General features: G+C 34.2%; 2 protein-coding genes across 4 annotated transcripts in view; both read right to left on the bottom strand.

The window, feature by feature from the left end:
• Positions 1–16583, bottom strand: part of LOC136038683 (uncharacterized) — a 111593-nt gene extending 95010 nt beyond the window's left edge. The window contains exon 1 of one of the 3 annotated variants that reach the window (XR_010620276.1): positions 16320–16583. Coding sequence is in view for 1 of the 3 variants with exons in the window: in XM_065721968.1 (XP_065578040.1) it covers positions 8489–8625 (137 nt within the window). In the remaining 2 variants the exon portion in view is untranslated. Of the gene's footprint in view, positions 1–8488; positions 8689–9890; positions 10057–16319 lie in introns of those variants that run through there. The other 2 variants (XR_010620275.1, XM_065721968.1) reach the window with 2 other exon arrangements.
• A 2919-nt stretch (positions 16584–19502) lies between these two features.
• LOC136038389 (uncharacterized) lies at positions 19503–20174 on the bottom strand. Its single transcript, XM_065721460.1, has one exon. The coding sequence runs from the start codon at positions 20172–20174 to the stop codon at positions 19503–19505; it is 672 nt and encodes a 223-aa protein (XP_065577532.1).
• Between the last annotated feature and the right edge of the window lie 242 nt (positions 20175–20416).

The following is a 20416-nucleotide window of genomic DNA, read 5'->3' on the forward strand; positions in this document are numbered from 1 at the left end:
AAATTATTGTCAATAATTGTGTTTGTCTTTGAGTTAAGGTACAGGTACAGTTCCTATTGTCTACTGGTACGTTCCCAAGGGAATCTGCCCATCTCGGCAAATCTAAACATCATGATAATGAATTCGTCTCCAAGATTATAGAGACTGGTCAATAGAACCCTCCCAATCTATATCCATTAACTATAAAGCTCCCATACCACGAACAACTTAAACTATATAAGCAATCAGTAAACTATAAGAAGTCGAACAAACTTCATAAGAAACCCCCCCCCGTAACATCTGGCGCGGTCATCAAAAAAGACACTAAAGGAACTGTATATGCCTAACAACATGACTACCTGCTACCCTAGACAAATATGATTATTCACAAATTATTTTTTGATTTTAAGTGCATTTAATTTTACATTATTTAAGTGCAGTATAATTTTACTTATACTTATGTTTTTTTTTTATGTGTACCCATCTTAAAATTATTAGAATCTTCAGTAGTTAAATATAAATAAATTTTAAATGAAAACTAAAATTTTATATACCGCATAACTTCAAAAAAAAAACTGAATTAAAATAACAAATATGGCTCAAGAACAAGATGAATTATTAAAAGCGCAACAAATTATTGCAACTTCGGTAGAAATTGCAAAATCATTACCTGATTATGAAGGGGATACAGATGTAGATCAATTCAACATCCACTTAGAACAATTTGTTGAAATGACAAAAATTGACTTAAATGCATTAAAAAACATGCTACTCTTAAGACTAAAAGGACAGGCTTTGACATTTTTAAAACAAATTGAAAATACCGTAGGAACTGAAACCACCTCAACAATTAACTCAATAAAGTTATTGCAACAGACTTTTCAAAAAAGATTCATCGATACTAGTTCATTGAACAAACTAAAACATGGGTTAGTAACATTCGAACAGACCCAGAACGTAAGAGAATATCTAAATAAGATCAGAATCGCAACAGAAGCGCGATACGGTCCAGGTGAAGGGGAATTGTATGAAAAAATAATACTAAACGCATTTAAACAGGGACTCAACCCAAAACTATATCGTCTCTTAATTTCCAAAAAAATCGACGACTTAGAACTGGCAGTTCAGGAAATAGAGACCGCCGTGGAAATCGATTCCATAGTCCTGCAGCACCAAAAACTATCAATAAATGCGGTAGAAAATAAAACAGCTATAAAATCAAGAGATCCCTCTCCGCGATTTTTCTCTAGAGAATCATCGTCAAAACCGCTTCGAAATCAAATTCGAACCACCACACCTCCAAGACAAGTACGCTTTGCCCCCAATAATCAAATAAGGGCACAAGCCAATACTGAACCACTAAGGTGCTACGCCTGTAACCGATTAGGTCACATCGCAAGAAATTGTTTTGCAAACAATAATTATCGCCCGAATTTTAGGGGATCGAGCAACCATTTGTCCAGGGGGACAGACTATAATGGGTACGCCCCTAGAGGCAATCGAGGGAACACCTTTTTAACAAGAGGTAGGGAACACCTTTTTAACAAGAGGTAATTATCCAACCCGAAATTTCCAACGCAGTACGAATCAGTATCGCGGAGGGTATCGCGGAAGGTTAAACCAACCTAACAATGGTTGGAATAGAAATACAAGAGGTAACTTTACCAGCCGACGGAACCCATATAACAACTCAACTTCAATTAATAATCAAGAAAACCAAAATAGAACTAATGAAAACTCTACACCCGAAATCTGGGAACCCCAGGGAAACGACTCAAGCCCCCAAAATTCATAGGACCAAAATTTGGTGGCAAAATAATATATAGGTCCCTGCCAGTGATTATACCATTTTTAAGTGCAAATAATAATAATATGTTACCAGTATTTGAAAATTTTAATGCAGGAAATATTTATTTCTCAGCCCTTATAGATTCAGGGGCAACAGTAAATGTGATAAATACATCCGTATTTAACAAATTACCCAATTATATTAAACGACGAATGAGCAATATATGTCCCAATTTATCAAGTGTGACGGGACACGACCTGAATGTAAAAGGCACTGTGTACCTAACCTTGCGCAAAGATGACAGAAATTTCTATACTCGATTTATAGTTTGTAAAAATTTTCCATACGAAGCGATAATAGGTGCTAACTTTTTAAAAGCCAATAAAATATTATTAGACGTAGCAAATTCAAAGTTTATATATCCGACAAAAACCAAATCAGAAATAAATAACATACAAGCAAACAAGGTAAAGGAAAACATAGGCAACATGAAGGAGTATAGAGAAAAACAAATTCAAGAAATTTCATATTTATGGAAAAAGCTAGCGAATATAGAAACTCCCAGAAAAAAAACAGAAGATAATATCCTAAACTCAATAAAAGAAAGCCATAACGAAAAATATTATGGATTCGTAGTGAGAAAAACTAAGATTCCCCCTAAATCAATGCAGAGGGTCCAAATATCACAGATGTTAGAACCAGTTAATGATAAAAATGAAACTTGGGTAGCATCGCCGTCGGAAAATCTCCCGAAAAATATAGTTTGCGAAGAACAAATTATAAATTACGAAAAGGGTGAAGGTTATATTTGGGTAACGAACACCCACGAAAACGACCTAATCACCCTAAGTAAAGGTACATGTTTAGTAGAGATACAAATAATATCAGAATCCGATATTAATAATTGGAAAAATTTGGAAAAGAACTTAGTGAATAATATTAGTGTTCACGTTGACAAAGAATTTTCACTGACGCGATCTCAATTTCTTGAAAAATTCGAACTAAGTCACATAACCGATGTATCATTAAAACAAAAATTATGCGACTTATTATGGGAATATAAAGATGTCTTTTCGACATCTGAAGACGACATAGGACTCATCCCATTTTATGAACACGCAATACAAACCACGGGGCCGCCAGTTGCAAAACAACCATACAGAATTCCTTATAAACATAAAGAATGGCTAATAAATAAAATACATGAACTTGAAAAAAATCAAATCATAAAGCCAAGCATAAGCCCATACTCTGCCCCCGTTATTTTAGTCCCGAAAAAGAATAATGATCTTAGACTAGTGGTAGATTATAGAGCTTTAAATAAACAGGTAGTAAGTGACAAATTTCCCCTACCTAGAATAGACGAAATTCTAGACTCTATATCAAATAAAAATAAAATATTTACTTCCCTAGATTTGACACAAGGTTACCATCAAGTAAAAATAAAAGCGGCCGATATTTTTAAAACAGCTTTTTCAACATCTGAATGTGGTTCTTATGAATACTTAAGAGTACCATTTGGACTAAAAACCAGTTCAAGTGCATTGTGTAGACCCCTCCTTCATTTACTAAGAGGCCTAAATAACATAATTCATTTTGTTGATGACGTCATAGCTATGGACAAAGACGCGGAGGACCATTTAATGACCCTAGCAAATGTGTTTGAGAAATTTAGAGAAGGCAATTTAAAATGTAGACCTGAAAAAGTAAATCTTTTTCAAACTAAACTAAAATTTTTAGGAGTAGTTGTAACACAAAGACAAATTTCCCCAGACCCTGAAAAGATAGAATCTGTTAAAAATATAAAACCCCCTCAAACGATTAAACAATTACGAGGAATCTTAGGATTAATGAGCTACTTTCGAAAATTTATAAGAAATTACGCCCAAATAGCAAAACCTCTCACGGACCTCACTAGAGGGAACCCCCAAAAAATTACGTGGTCTAAATTAGCTCAAAGTTCATTAGATCATTTAAAAAAGGCTTTGACTTCAGAACCTATCTTATGTTTACCCGACTTCCAAACAGGACAATTCGTTGTTACTACGGATGCCTCAACCAAGGGAATTGGGGCGATTCTCTCCCAAATAATAAACGGGGAAGAAAAAGTTATAGCATATGCTTCGCGTACTCTTACGCCTGGAGAAAGTAATTATTCTGCGACACAACTTGAATTATTATCGATTATTCACCATTTAGAAAAATTTAAACATTACTTGGTTGGACGAAAATTTAAACTACGTTCCGATCATAAAAGTCTTCAATACCTACAGACTTTCAAAAAACCGTCCGGAATCCTCGCGAGATGGATATTAAAAATCCAAGATTTAGATTATGAATTTGAACATCTTAAAGGAAAACAAAACGCCCCATGCGACTATCTTAGTAGGTTTCCAGATAATGCTCCCTTAGAAAATGAAAATGAAGAAATTAACACGGTAAAAGAAAAACATGATCCGAAAAATAAAAATTTAAAAATGCAGACCAATAATTTGGTAGAAGAAAAACAAAAAGACAGCCCACTATCTTTAAATAATATAAAAATAAATCAAAAGAAAGATAACATTTGTGCGGCTCTAATAGAATATTTCTTATATGATAGAGACTTACCCAATGAAATGAAATCCTTTAAAAAGGAAATTGATAATTATTATTACGATTTAGATGAACAAATACTATGTAAAATAATGACCGATAACAATAAGAGAAATCAAACGACCATTATACCAGTGTTACCCCAAATTTTGGAAAAACCCGCTTTTGAATTTTTTCATTCTGACGTAGGAGGTCACTTAGGAATAGAGAAGACCTTCCATAGATTAAAACAATACTTTTTCGTTGCTTCAGCCTTGACAAAGTTAAAAAACTACGTTAATAGTTGTGAAACATGTAATTTAAGAAAAAATCCTCAAGTCTACCCTAACCCAGGGACAGGAAGAACGCCTACGGCCCGGTTCCCCTTTGATATAGTTTCTTTCGATTTATATGGTACTAGCGGAGGACTACCAACGTCTAATGAAGGACACCTGTGTACTGTCAGTAATAGATCATTTTTCTGGTTTCACTTTTGCTAAACCATTAAAAAATCAAAGCGCCTATACAACGTCGAAAGCTCTCGCTAAAATATTCCTTAATTTCGGTGTTCCTAATACAGTATTAAGCGACAACGGCCCTAATTTCGTAGCGAAATTAACTAAGGATTTAATGTCTTTTCTCCAAATAAGTAAATTGGTATCGACCCCCTATCACCCCCAGGCCAACGGGAAGATCGAGAACAAACACAAACTTTTCTCTAATATTTTAAGCATTTATACGAAAGAAAATCGCAGAGATTGGCATGAAACCTTACCTTATTTAACAAATGTAATTAATACCGCTTACTCCCAGGTCATTCGTGATAACCCATTCTACATATTGTTCGGACGAGACTTTAGAATCCCTTATAAGGAAATTATAGAATCGAGGCAATATTATAACGATTCTCAAGATTATAGGCAAGAATTTATCAATAGAATGAGAAAAACTTACAAACTTGTAAAACAAGAAATAGAAAAATCAAAAAGACAACAAGAGGCCAAAAATATTCCAAATGTTAAAGGTGAACTCAATTTTCAAGTAGGAGATTGCGTTTATTTAAAAAATGAAACCAAATTGGAAGGCAAGAAGCTTTCTAATAGGTACGCTGGCCCTTATAGAATAATTAAGAAATATGATAATGACGTCACATTCAAACTATTAAAACCACAAACGGGGAAAACTTATAAAGCCCATGTTAGTCGTATAAAAAGGGCGAAATTCACAGAAACATGGACCCCTCAACCTTCAACATCAGATACCTCGGAGGACGAAAATGAACCACCTCGCTCTAGACTAAGTGAGCTTAAACCTTTTAATTTCAAACAAGGATATTTTGAAAACAGTAGTGACGAAGAAGAATTTAATGAATTTCTAACCATGACAAATATGGTTACCCCCCCCAAAAGTACCCCCGCCACGCGAAGACGGAAAGAAGGCGACTCATTTTCCAGTGAAGAGTCAGAAGAATTGGACTATACAATTTCTCCAAAGTCACAATTTTTTCCAGATAAAATGTCAACCCCTTACCCCCAAAACGTTTCCCCGACAATTTAGTGAAACCTATTTCACCAATAGACAGACCCTTATCGTTACACGATGAATTAAATAAGGCTATACAGACCCCTGGGGACATCGAGTCACAAAGGGACAAACAGCCCCAAAAACAAACATTAAGAGAAGCAATGGATATCATTAATTACCCCATTAAGACTAGACAGAGTACATTTTATACTAATCCAGTTACTGACGAACAACAGTATCACGATATAACCGTCTCAAAGGCAAAACCAAAGGACTGGGTATTTTGGAAGCAGACCTTAATGCAAACTATTCCTCACCCTCCGGAAGACATGGCTTTCAAGCAGTGGAGGCACCCCAAGAAAACATTTGAATCTTCCCAAAGCTCCCAAGGATCGTTCAATTCTCCCGAGCCCAGAGATCAACAGGACGAGTCAATCAGTAAACCCTCTACTTCACGAGGAGAAGAAATTTACGAAGGTCAGGCTGGATCTACACCTAAATCTCAAACTTCTACTTCAAGAGAACCAGATACTAAATCTACAACTAGTTCCTCAGATACCGAGAGTGAATCAGGCACAAATGAGCCCAAAGATGTGGAAGGAACAAGACCACAGAGTGCAACTGCCCAGGCTAAAAAGGCACAAATTAAAGGTCAAAAATTTCTTAAAAAACAATATAAAAAGTTTGACCTGATATCGCTAGCGAAGCCAAATAAAAAAACCGAGTCTACCGAAGAGAAGGTAACAACAAGGTCAGGCCGAGTTGTGAAAAAACCAGATAAATTAGATTATTAATAAAAGAAAAATAAAAATCTACCAGTCCTGAATAAAAAAAATATAAAAATAAAATAGTCATTTTTTTTTGCTAATTGTTAACTGGTTACGCTAAGAAACCATCCCGTAATAAAACATCCTTAAAAGAAAGTACTTTTCTGGAAGTCCGAAAGACTCCAAATGAAAAATTGGCCTATCTTATCAAAAAGTACTCATTATTCTGAGTAAGTTCCAAATCACATTTTTTTGCTAAGATTAATCATAAGAGTGTAACTGCTTCATTAACATTTTTCTTAAAATAATTCCTTAAAGTTAAGGATTATCTTAAGGGTTAAAATTAGAACTGCCCCGTCGACTAAACGTTTCGCCAGATAAGTAGGCGAGCTATTTCCTAATTCTTGAACTTTAATTTCTCTAATAATATAACCCGTAGCTTGGTAAACTATCTTACCACAAGTATAACTCAGCTGTAAAAAAAGGTTAATTAGAAAGCTTATTAATATTGCTAAAGCTTACGCATAGTCAGAAGATTTAGGTTTAAAAACTAAATTGCAATCGAGATTACAAGCAATTTATTATACACGCAACCTGGGATAACGATAACGGACGCCCTAACAAGTTGTGATAAAAAGGCTAGGCGTGCTTCAGCTCGCCTTTCCACACATTAATTGAGAGGACTCCTCGAAGCTACTTCTTCATTGTTACAACCAGTGATAAAGTGAACAAATGAAATTAAGTTATAATCCAAATTCACCGTGAGCCAATAGTCGGTAGTTGGTACGGATACTGCTTACGAACTTCGTCTGAGTTCATAGGCCGTATCAGTGCGATTTCCCAATTACTATTTCTTCATTGCTTCAACCCATGTTGAACATACGTGTTCCAGTTTGTCATCCATAATTTATTATTAATTTTTGCCATTTTCTTATTGGGAAATAATTGCCATTTTCTTATTAGGAACTTATCCGATAAACTAACGTTTGCGGCTAGAGCCACAAACGCTAGATGGGTTGGCAGAACCGTTCCTAATTCTTAACCATTATTTCGAAAAATGAATATTCACCGTACCCTTGATAATCTCCAACTCCCCAGAAGTTTGAAGAAGTATTTAATGTACACCTAAAACAATACCAGAAAAGGCAACCAAGAATCAACGCTTCAGGAATATAACAAAATTGCCCATTTTCCTTTTCCCACACCTACAATAGATTAAAAGATTCTTTAGCGAGTTAAAATACTCTTTAATTGTCCCCGCAAGAGAAAAATACACCTAAAAATACAATAATAAAACCCTCTAACGAACTCTAAATAACAACAAAGAGTCATGAAAAAAATTACTTATATCTGACAATAAGTAATTCTATATAACTCTTAACTTTGTTGTCCTTTTAGAAAGTGGGTAAGAAAACTTGTCAAAAAAAAAGCCTATCGTTCTGTGTGATGTGAGCATATTAATACTTCAAATTATATAGTACTTTTTTGAAAACGTAAGCTACAAAAAAAAGCTGGCTTTTAAGACAACTTTTGTTCCAGGCTGAAAAATTATACAGCCTAACGAATAAAATAATTACGATGTTTAAACATAATAATTAATACTCATTTATAAGAAATACCTAAATAATTTATAGTTTGAAAACTTCTAATGAACCTTATCTGTTTAGGCTATATCAATGGTCCCAGATTAAATCTTACTGCATTGACCGTCCAGTTAAAGTTTTGGATATGCCTAAAAGCGCGTCAATTGGGGAGTAAAAGAGGAAAGATTTGCTTCCATACACTCCCTTTGAAAAACACCTTCTTCAGTATTTTCACTAACCCCCTCCCAAATATTTTAAAAGAATTGACCCACCTGAATGGCTGTTCGTCATCTTGACGGAAAGAAAGGCGTAGCCCCGTGATAATAAACATTAGATTAATGCATTGGTCTTCAATAGCTAATAGTCTTGAAGGTACTAGAATAGTAAGAAATGCGAGAAAAAATCTCATCAGAATGAAGACCGAAAATTGACTAAAACTTATTATAGGAGTAAAATAAAAATATTAACAAAAAAAAAAAAAACAAAAAAGAACAAAAAACAACTTATCTTAAACCTAGGCCCGATTATTTTTTTGCGGTTCAAATCAGAAGTCCCCAGATAAAGAGCAAGGTCTCAATTTTACGGAACAATATAATTAAAAAGGGACGCAAGTCTGTCAAAAACAATAATTAAACAAACTTCCTTCCGTGTTACTTTTGAAAATGATTCAGCTTAAAATTAACAACGAAGTTGAACTTACAAAAAATGCATTTGTAAGGACCGTGTGTAAATATCGACAAGAGTTTATAAGAAACAAAATTCAAATTGCCTTTCAAGGGCTCGGAGCATTTTATGAACAAAATTTATATGATAAAAACTGTGTAAAGTTTAAGAGAGACCAAACTTTTGAACCAATTCGAAAAGTCCAACGTAGATATTGAAAAACCCTAATTAAAAAAAAAAATACATTTAAATCACGCATTTGCTATATAATCGTTACACAAAGGGTGTCGGTACAAAGATTCTTATTTTTAACCACTTCTAACCCCATACAACTTATCGCTGGTATTCGCCAACAAAATCTGTCTATCTAAGTCATTGAAATCTGAAATAATTCGAAAACCAATATGTTTGAAAACTAAAAATTGGCTGTAGTACTCTAACTTTCTCAAAAAAAATAATAATAAGAATTCTATAATATGAAAAAAAAAAGTAAAAATTCATTAATATAAAAAAAAAACATATGAAATGCTGTAACTATACATACATCTGCTTATTTCCTCTGTTTTTGGCATATCATTGGCCCAATACCTAAGCAAACTTGGCAAAAGCATAAAGCAATGTAAGCAAAAATTGTAAAAATAATCAGAGTTAATCCTTGTTAACTTCGATTATATTTGACGTGCATAATCTTAAGCAAATAAATTAACCATAGTTCCAGCATACTCTTAAAAAAAAAAAATAAATAAATAAATTTAACGATTCTCGCGATAAACAGTAAAATAGAATATTCCTCATTATTTCAGAATCCAAAAAGATCTATAAATATGAACAAAATAGCCACTTCTAAAACAAGGTGAAATGTCATGACATAAATAAATAAAACCTTCCACAAACCCCCCCCCACGAGATAATTCAATGTACCTTAAAAAACTAAATTCTACTTTATGGCGAGATAATAAAGGGTAAAATTAAAAAACAAAATTTAAATCAGAACAAGAATAAAAAACTTACGCTATGTCATATCTAAGATTCCTTTAGATTCATCTAAAGAATCTAATATTCATATCTAAGAATTGTATCTGATAATTAAACGTGACCATACAAAATATTTATATATACAGTCAAGGATCAAAATCTAGTTTTCTTATATAAGTCATTGCCAACGAGAGAAAGAAAAAAAAAAAAAAAACCCGGAAGACTAGTCACATCCATACTCGTCTGTAACATGACATCCGCGTAATTAACAAAAAAAAAACTGGAATAATGTTCAACAGACAAGATGATTGCGTTATGAATGTGTTTCTACCTAATGGAAAAACGTGTTTTCTTTCTTTGTTCAATCGAATTGAAAATGAAACGCTTACCTATTTGTTGACTAACCTAAAATTTTGTATAGGGGAAAACTTAATAAGAACAAGTATTTTATGCGCCGTTGACAAAAGCGCCGCAATCCGATGCACTGTGTCCCGTAAAAGACAAGCTCAAGGGGAAAATACTTAATGCGCCGCTACGCGCTGCGCTATGTGCCGCATAAGACTAAAATCAAATGCGCTGCAAAAAATTAGATTTTTTAATAAATTTGTGTTTACACTACACCAAAACTACACTATGCACTAAAAAACTGTGCATATAATAATGAAGTAATTTAATTTCCTTTTAACCTAAACAAATTAATACCATATGTTTCCCAATAATCTTCGACGGAGTAGATATAACCTAAGTGAAACAAAAATGCTATTATTTTAAACCATAGGCTATAATGAACAAAAAAATTTTTTTGAAATTTTTTCTAATTATTTAACTCTTCTTAAAAGATTTAGATACAATCACTTCTCAATTATGAGACAATAAGACCATATATATAAAGAAACTAATAACCTACGACTTTATCATTGAAACTAGGCTAAAACTCGACCGAATTTAAATTAGTGGTTAAATTTTTTTTTATTTTTACCAATTAGGCTTCTCAATTTTGAGCTGGAAGGAGTTAAAAATACAAAAGAACGCTAACTTATCGGAGGTAACATTATACCTCAATATGACACCCTCAGCCAATAGTGCTATTTATTTCCCAAAGTGCATACCAAGAAAGCTGTGATCTTTGAGATAAAGTTACTAGGCCTTATAATCTTATTACGTAATAACAAACCCTCGTTTTAAGCTTCAGACTATATTAAGCCATCTGTAGTTGGATTTAAACTAAATTCAAATTTAAACCATAAATCAAAAATTTTGGTAACAAAATAGGGCAATAAATTTCTATTCCATAAAATTAGTAACTTAAGCTTTAGGCCAGGTGCAACTATGCATCTGAAAATTTTGCCTACCGCCCTGTAACCAACAAGGCTATATATATGAGAATAATAAAGGTTTGGCACAAACTACGGATCTTATTTATACTAATCACTGAAATTACTTTCCTAGGAATAGGTTGATAACAATATTGATTCATGAGCAATACGCCTGAAGCAAAATATTTGCTAATTGATCAAGACAGAAGAAAATATGCACTAGCCAATTCACAGGATTGAAAAGAATGCGTCTCTTTTAAAAATTTAATCTGCCAACTAACGCTACCTATATATAATGTTAAAATCGGATCTTGCATATTAGATCTTTTCCTAAAGGAATCGCAACAGCAAGATATTCCCAACTCATGTGATATTTTAGTAGGAAGCACAGAAAGAGAAATATTGACCTACAAATACCGTTGTTCACGACAGAAGACCAAAGACTAAAGTACGTAGAAAGTCAATATGGATTATTCTCACCAAATTCCTGGTACAATATAATAATAACCATATTTTTGGTATTTCTTATATCTCTAACAATAAGAGCGCTACTCACAGTAAATTATGGAAAGCTGTTGAGACGAAAAACGATAAAAAACGATGTGATTGATGCTCAGGAAATGCATCAACTAAACCCTACAGCCCCGGATGATATTTAAGCCATAATAAAGGGAGGTTATAACAGTATGGGAAAATTGAGGTCTTTTCCCATACATTCATATATCCAGTCCCTACTTTAATAAATATTATTGGTGTATTACAGCTAGAAGGCTAAGATACGATTTAATTGTATTACTTTTTGGCGGAAATACATCAGTAATATAAATATTTGGCAGAAAATTTTTATGTAAGATCTAGACCTCTGACAAGTTTAATCACTTGTCCCTTCTTAACATAAACAAGAGAATGGAGGTTGTCTCTTGTAATTTTCGATATTGTGTTACTGAACTAAATATTCCTAACGCATGGCAATAGAAAGGCTATGACGCTAGAAATAGACGTTTCTTTTCTACAAAGTCTTGCGTTGGGAGTATAAAGAATTAGAAATATACAAAAAAAAAAAACTCCAAATTAATCTTGTGCTTAATCGATGCCTTTAAACAGTGTTACTTGTTTAATCACATAATCATATGCCTATCATATATATGTCACAATAATCAATGTTAATCACAACCATCGTTTTTACAATTATATAATGTTGTTACTATTCTATTTAATAACCATATGATTCTGCCTGGAAATTTTTTTATTACAGAAATTGACAATTGGCCGATATTACATAATGGTCGAAAACTGGAAAACACCTATCATGATTCGTCAACCGCCAAGGAATGCCCGAAACCACATGATTCAACCAGAAAGCTATCACCCACATGACACCTCAGAGAACGCCATCTACCATACTGCAATCATTTTCATCTTCTGATGGGACATCGCAAAATAGAGAAGGCGTAACATCCAGCCAAAATACAACCACAGCATATCCGCGAAGGCACCATAGATGGTAACGAAACACAACACGAAGACCCGATATCAACAACATCAAACCCAATGAAGATTTAAATCAGAAAATTCTAATCTTATAAACTTTGGAATCAACCACAAAGTAAGGTTTTAAGAACTACCTCAGTCCAATAACGCTTAAAATGCAGAAGGGAGCGGGAAAGGAATGGAAGAACCGTAGTACCAGGCGTACATTTGTACTTAAACTCCTAGGGGATAGGTATTCTTAGTCCCGCACTTCCCATTTTGAAAAAGCGTGATAGAAAGACAGACTGTACGGATGCTAAATTTTTAAGAAACAAAAAAAAAAAACTTAAGGGTGATAAACTAAAGAAATGACATTATATTAATTCAATCAGTGGATAGGGCAAGGACACGAGAATTGTGATTGGTGTATAATATTCCAAAAATAGTAAATGGTGAACAATTAAAAAGTGCCAAGTAGTGAGTAGTTGGAACTTAATAAAAGTGCAAGTGGAAATACTTTTTATGTAACGTTGTATATTTTTAACTTTATTGTAAGAATATCTGGAATCAATTGAAAACTAAATAAATACAAAAAATTTTTTTTTGTGAAACCAGGTATTCAAGTTTAAACCTTGTTAATGTCAAGTGATGTATTAATGTAATTCAAGTGTAAGGTGTAGGTTAATTAAAGGTGTAGGAGTATATACGTTTTCTTTAAATAATCATTTCTGTGGTGAAAGAATTAAAATAAAAATATTTTGACAATAAGAAACTGTAAGAAAAATAAAACTTAAGGACAGGGAATGTTCTGATTGACGAGGGCGTCAATCTACAGCGGGATAGGGGATATGTAACATATGGACCAGCAAACCCCCTCCCCCTTTCAGAACTCAAAACCAAATCTCTCATTCATTTACTTTAGAAAGTTTTAAAATAAGAATCTCTTATACATATAAAGATTTTAAAGTGCAAGTTAATTATCTCATAGGATTTGTGCTTTTTTAGTACAAGTTTTATAACAGGCGAAAAATGATACTTTTTACCTTTGTTACAAATCTTCCTTCAAGCAAAAAATGATACTTTTTTGACTACCAAAATTAGATTCAAACTTTTGAATAAAGCCAATTAGAAACCAGATTTCTACATCTGGTCTGGTCAACAAACTGAAGGTGAAAACCCTCGTTATAATAAATCTTTGCAAGGAGGTTAAGCCATATGTTGTATAATCAAAAAAAGAGTTGTGTTGCAACATTTCAGAGGTCAGTCTACCCAGTGCTTAATTTAGAAATCCGGATTGATTCGGGATATATAAGGTGAACTAAAAGTTAAGAGTGCAATTCAGTTCTTTGGTAGTCACTCTTTGATGCACTTTATACTACTATCATTTATTGGAACCGTTTTACCTGAAGTTGTATATGAAGTAAGAAAATAAAATTATTGTCAATAATTGTGTTTGTCTTTGAGTTAAGGTACAGGTACAGTTCCTATTGTCTACTGGTACGTTCCCAAGGGAATCTGCCCATCTCGGCAAATCTAAACATCATGATAATGAATTCATCTCCAAGATTATAGAGACTGGTCAATAGAACCCTCCCAATCTATATCCATTAACTATAAAGCTCCCATACCACGAACAACTTAAACTATATAAGCAATCAGTAAACTATAAGAATCAAATAAACTTTATAAGAAACCCCCCCCGTAACATTTGTCTTCTTCACATTAATTTTCAAGCCCATTCTAGCATCCAGAACTCGCAAAACCTCTGAAAATTCATTCATTTTGCTCATACTTTCATCTAATATGTTCAAATCATCAGCATAATCTAAGTCCAGGAGAGTTTTTCCTCGCCATTTGATTCTGTAGTCTCCAATTGCCTTTCCTCTACTCCTTAAAATGAAGTCCATCAAAATGATCTATATAAAGGGTGATAAAACAAAACCCTGCTTAACTTCTGATTTAACAGAAAACCGGTTGCTAACCTCATTTCTTACCTTAACTGCATTAGTATTATTCTCGTACATAGCACAAATCACTTTAATGTATTTTTCTGGTATAAGATAAAAGGATAAGACCTTTGCTACCGCTCTTCTATCAACAAAATCAAAAGCTTGCTCATAATCGATAAAACTGAGGACCAAAGGTGTTGGACAACAAAGAGACTTCTCAATTATTAACCTAAGAGTGAAAACTTGGTCGAAACATCCTCTACCTTTTCTAAAACCACACTGTTCTTCCCTTAAAACTTTGTCTACAGCATCTCTCAGTCTCAGAAGTACCATATGACTAAGTAATTTGCTACCTACAGAGACCAGACTAAGGCCTCAATAATTACGACCCCCACTCTTGTCACCTTTCTTATACAGTGGTTTAATCAAGGTTTCCCGAAAATCTTTAGGTACTTCCCCTTTTCAAAAATCATATTCATAATCTTCAGTAGCTTATTCCTAACCTCAGAGCCACCATATTTAAGAAACTCATTTATCACACTATCAGCACCTGGAGCCTTATTATTTTTAATCCTTTTAGCACTGTCACTAATTCTTCCTCACTAAATAAATCTTCCTTCACACCCGAGGTATCACAAACTTTTTCATTTTCATCTATATCTTTTCCTGCAACTGTATCTCGGTTTAACACATTCTCAAAATGTTCTACCCACCTTTCTTTAACTTTTACCTTATCACCAATTGTGGCCCCATTTCTATATTTAACTGGGAATACTCCGCATTGACTACCCCCTTTCAATTTATTAACATGCCAGTATAATCTTTTACTATTATGCCGTCTAGCTGCATCTTCCAGATCCTCAGCAAGTTTATCCATGGAGCAGGATAAGATAAAAGTTAAATACAATAATTTGGAAATATGCAACTAGTGGCAACTTTGCAGCATTTGTGCAGAGAGAAAGCTGAAGGAAGACAACGTATGATGGATGTACATGGAGATACAGGTTGAGACTAAAACATACAAGTAAGTGTTGCAATTGCAAGTACCCCTTGCAATTGAGAAGACATCCATAAGTTAGGTAAAGGAAAAAACACTAGACCCTTCATTCCTAATCAGTGGAGCTGATCTTTTTTCAATGCTCTTCAGCCAAGAGGTACAATAGAGTTGGGATGAGCTCTTCCTGCTCATCTTCCCCAGGTACCCACTTAAAGCTGGGTCCATAAGTTTACATTTGATACTTTACCTGTCTTAAGTTGCTATAGGGGTATTTTTTCTAAATTAAATTTGAATAAAGGAGCAAGACCCCATGTCAGAACCAAACAACTCAACAATTGACAGATCTCTTTAGTTAAAATAGGCTTGCAAAATTACCTTATCTAGTCCACAATTTATCATGTAATGATAACTCACTCTAAGCATCAAAAACAAGGTGAAAATCATATAAAAAAAAACTACATTTTAAATCAATATCATTGCATGTTTTAAACTATTTGGGGGTGAGCCATTCTGTACTTAAACACACTGTTCCTGCTCGTCTTCCCCAGATTTCTCCAGGTACCCATTTAGAGCTGGGTCCATAGGGTGTGCATATAAAGCTTTACCTGTCTTAAGTTGCTTTAGGGGTATTTTTTCCAAATTAAATTTGAATAAAGGAGCAAGACCCCATGTCAAAACAAAAAACTCAACAATTGACAGAAATCATTAGTGTAAAATAGGATTGCAAAATTACCTTATTTAGTCTATGATTTATCCTGTAATGATAACACATCTTAAGCATCCAAAAACAAGGTGGAAATCATAAAAAATGACAACATTGAAATAAATATGATTGCATGTTTTACACTGTATAATCAAGCTTTATTTTGAATTATTGGAAGAATATTCGTGAATCCCTTCTTTTCTTCATTATTATTATTTGTCTTTCTTTCTTTTTTTCAAGAAGAAATTTTTAGGGGGATTACATCTGCAAATAGAATTGTCTTCAGAGGACAGAGGCTCCTCATTAAAGATGGACACTGGCAATATGTAGTAAAACCTCTCAATAAATAGGCAATATCTGAATGATGAATGACTTCCTTAATTCAATACCTCATTTGTCCTAAAGAATCAGATAACTGAAATGCATGTACAAACTACATGCATTTCAGTTATCTGATTCTTTAGGACAAATGAGGTATTGAATTAAGGAAGTCATTCATCATTCAGATATTGCCTATTTATTGAGAGGTTTTACTACATATTGCCAGTGTCCATCTTTAATGAGGAGCCTCTGTCCTCTGAAGACAATTCTATTTGCAGATGTAATCCCCCTAAAAATTTCTTCTTGAAAAAAAGAAAGACAAATAATAATAATGATGAAAAGAAGGGATTCACGAATATTCTTCCAATAATTCAAAATAAAGCTTGATTATACAGTGTAAAACATGCAATCATATTTATTTCAATGTTGTCATTTTTTATGATTTCCACCTTGTTTTTGGATGCTTAAGATGTGTTATCATTACAGGATAAATCATAGACTAAATAAGGTAATTTTGCAATCCTATTTTACACTAATGATTTCTGTCAATTGTTGAGTTTTTTGTTTTGACATGGGGTCTTGCTCCTTTATTCAAATTTAATTTGGAAAAAATACCCCTAAAGCAACTTAAGACAGGTAAAGCTTTATATGCACACCCTATGGACCCAGCTCTAAATGGGTACCTGGAGAAATCTGGGGAAGACGAGCAGGAACAGTGTGTTTAAGTACAGAATGGCTCACCCCCAAATAGTTTAAAACATGCAATGATATTGATTTAAAATGTAGTTTTTTTTTATATGATTTTCACCTTGTTTTTGATGCTTAGAGTGAGTTATCATTACATGATAAATTGTGGACTAGATAAGGTAATTTTGCAAGCCTATTTTAACTAAAGAGATCTGTCAATTGTTGAGTTGTTTGGTTCTGACATGGGGTCTTGCTCCTTTATTCAAATTTAATTTAGAAAAAATACCCCTATAGCAACTTAAGACCAAAATGCTGTATTACAAGATAATCAGCCTTTGATATGCATATTTTCCTAAGGTGATGACGCTGAAATTTTAGCTTGCAGTTAGCTTTTTTAAATCAAAAGTTCCTCGTGTTCGTTCAATATATTGGTATTTCAGCTGTTGTAGCCTTTTTTTGTCTAAAGCTGTACATAGTGGTTTTTAAATGCAGCTTATCAATCGATTTCTTTTACCAATCAGGCTTCAACCCGAAGATTCCTAGTTTCCTCCACTGAAGATTCCTCCACTGAAGGGGCTCATTTTTATATTAATTTCACAGAATCTGAAGAATTCCAACATTCGTTTTTCTTTTCTTTTTTTAAGCCGATGGTTTCTTATTCAATTCCTATTCGTACCTTAAGGTGCAAATTGAAAAAAAAACTCTTATTAAAATAATTTCTTATCTTATTTTCAACATTATTTGCTAGAATAAACAGGAAAACGTAGAATATTAAGCTTTTTCGTTGGATTTTCAATTTTTTTTTTTGGAAAGTCAGCAGAGTGTATTATATAAAATTCTTTCATTGGAATTCCAAACTGATTGGTTGGACTTGGAAAAATTGGGTATTGGAAAGTCAAGAGAACATGAAATATCGAACTTTTCGCTGGACTTTAAAACGTTTTTTGTTGGAAAGTTAAACAAATCGTTGAAGATCACATTCACTTTTTCGATTTTACACCTTTGCTGAAAATTCAATTATAATTTTTTTTTTTTTTTTAGCAATTGAAAGTTCAACGCATTTTCTTGTTGGAAATCCATTTTTTTTTAAAGTGTATATCTACAACTCAAGAAGTTAGAAAAGAACACCAAGAGAAAAACAGCATCAGATGAAAAGAAAACGAATGAAGAGCCAGTTCTGCAATTCTATAGTAAAATCAGTATGTCATCAAGATCATTGTTAAAATTCATATCTGTGGTTGCAGTGGAACCCCCAAGCCTATAGATTTCACTGTTGAACTGCAACATTTTTTTAGTAGGCTCAAACTGGAAACAGCAAATACCACACACTGACAACCACAGCCGACAGACTACTATTGAGTTCAGCATAGGCAACAACATTCGATTCCGAAGTTTGTTCTTCACAATATTCATCATAGAAAATGACCTCTCAACTACAGCATTGCTTATTGGCAGGCTGAGGAGGGTCAATGCCCACCTCGCTAAGTCACGACATGGAGGAACACCAGCTGGATCAAGATGGTGCAGGACCTTGACCCAGAATTCACAAGAGTCACTTGGAATTTCTCCGCCACAAGCTGATGCCCAGTCAACTACCAAGAGTCTTCTCCACTGACTCTCTAACTCACTAATATTCAGCACTGGAATAACATCCAAAGGCAAATCACTAAATCGAGGACGCAACTGCGACAAACAAATGGTCGGAGAAAGCACTTTCAGTTTCTGCAGAGAATCAAGAGCTGGGGGCAAGCGCTTTAAAACTGCTCTAGCAGCTGTCTTGAGAAATTTGAGGCAACACAGCTTTACTTCTTCCTTTTGATGACTGGTCAGCTTAGATCTTTCAAGCTCCAAATTGAACTCGTATCCGTAGTCAACCTGGGCTGTAGGAAGGTAATAAATTTCGAAGTCCATATTCATTGTTAATGACACTGCAGACGTGTGCAATATTCTCTGCAGAAGACTTAATACAAACTCTTTTAGCTCTTGAAATAAACGAAAGTGATCTGCGTTAGTATGTTGAAAAAGGAGGTTAACTCTCTGAAATTCGGCCAATAATGGCTTCAAGAAAAGAATATATGCCTCATTTCGTTCATCGAGGTACATATCATGGAGCATTCGGGCAGTGTAGCAACGTTCCTTTTCCTTCGCTAATCGAAAGTGCGCTGACAGCTCAGAATACTGCTCGAGTATGCGAACGACTGCTCTTTATCGAGACAGCCAACGGGTATTGGAAGGAGCAATCATTTTCAACGGGGTATTCCCATCGTTTATGAGCAGGAACATTTGCTGATATGCCTCTCTTCGTAAAGGACTAACGTTAAACCACTTGTAAGTCTCTGAGACCATGAACTCCAAATTGCTTGGAAGCTCTCCAACAGCCTCGGAAGCACACAAATGTAGGGAGTGACATACACATTTGAAGAGTTGGAGTTGAGGCAACCCGTCATCTCGTAATAACGTGAACAGCGAATGGTTCCCACCACACATGTTGTTTGCTCCATCTGTCCCAATACCTATCAGATTTTTTAGGGGAATTCCACATAAAGCTAAGAAGTCTTTCAGTTCTTGATGTAAAATCACAGAAGTGGTCGAAGGTGCTTCAACCATGCCCAAAGTAGCACATTGAACTTTCTTCATCTTGGGGCTATAGTATCTCACACAAATACACATGAATTTCATGGTGGCAACGTCGGTCGATTCGTCCAGAATAAGGGAGTATCTGCTGTCACCAACATCAGCAACCATCTCTTGGAGACTTTCTGGTCCAAGAACATTCTTGATAAGGACTGAACATTTTGTTCTCTTCAATTTCGTTGCCTCGGAAACTGGTCCAGGAAAAGCACTCTTGATAATGGTGGATAGGTGGTCAATAGTCATAATTGATGAATGACATGCGACATGTGCTGCCAAAATCAGTTCTGCTTTTCGTGCTTTGACATCGAGCTGAGTAATTCCTAAGAAAAGAATGGGGTTTTAATTCGGCAGGTTAATCTGCAAAGTGTCCAATAATTCCTGCACTGCTTTCAACAGTTACTCACTTTTAAAAGTGAGAAATAATTTGGAAGAAGACTAAACTGACTTTTTGTGCAAGCTTTGGATAAGCATCTAACGCAAGGGTA

Source organism: Artemia franciscana, chromosome 18 (assembly GCF_032884065.1).
Source record: "Artemia franciscana chromosome 18, ASM3288406v1, whole genome shotgun sequence".
NCBI lineage: Eukaryota > Metazoa > Arthropoda > Branchiopoda > Anostraca > Artemiidae > Artemia > Artemia franciscana.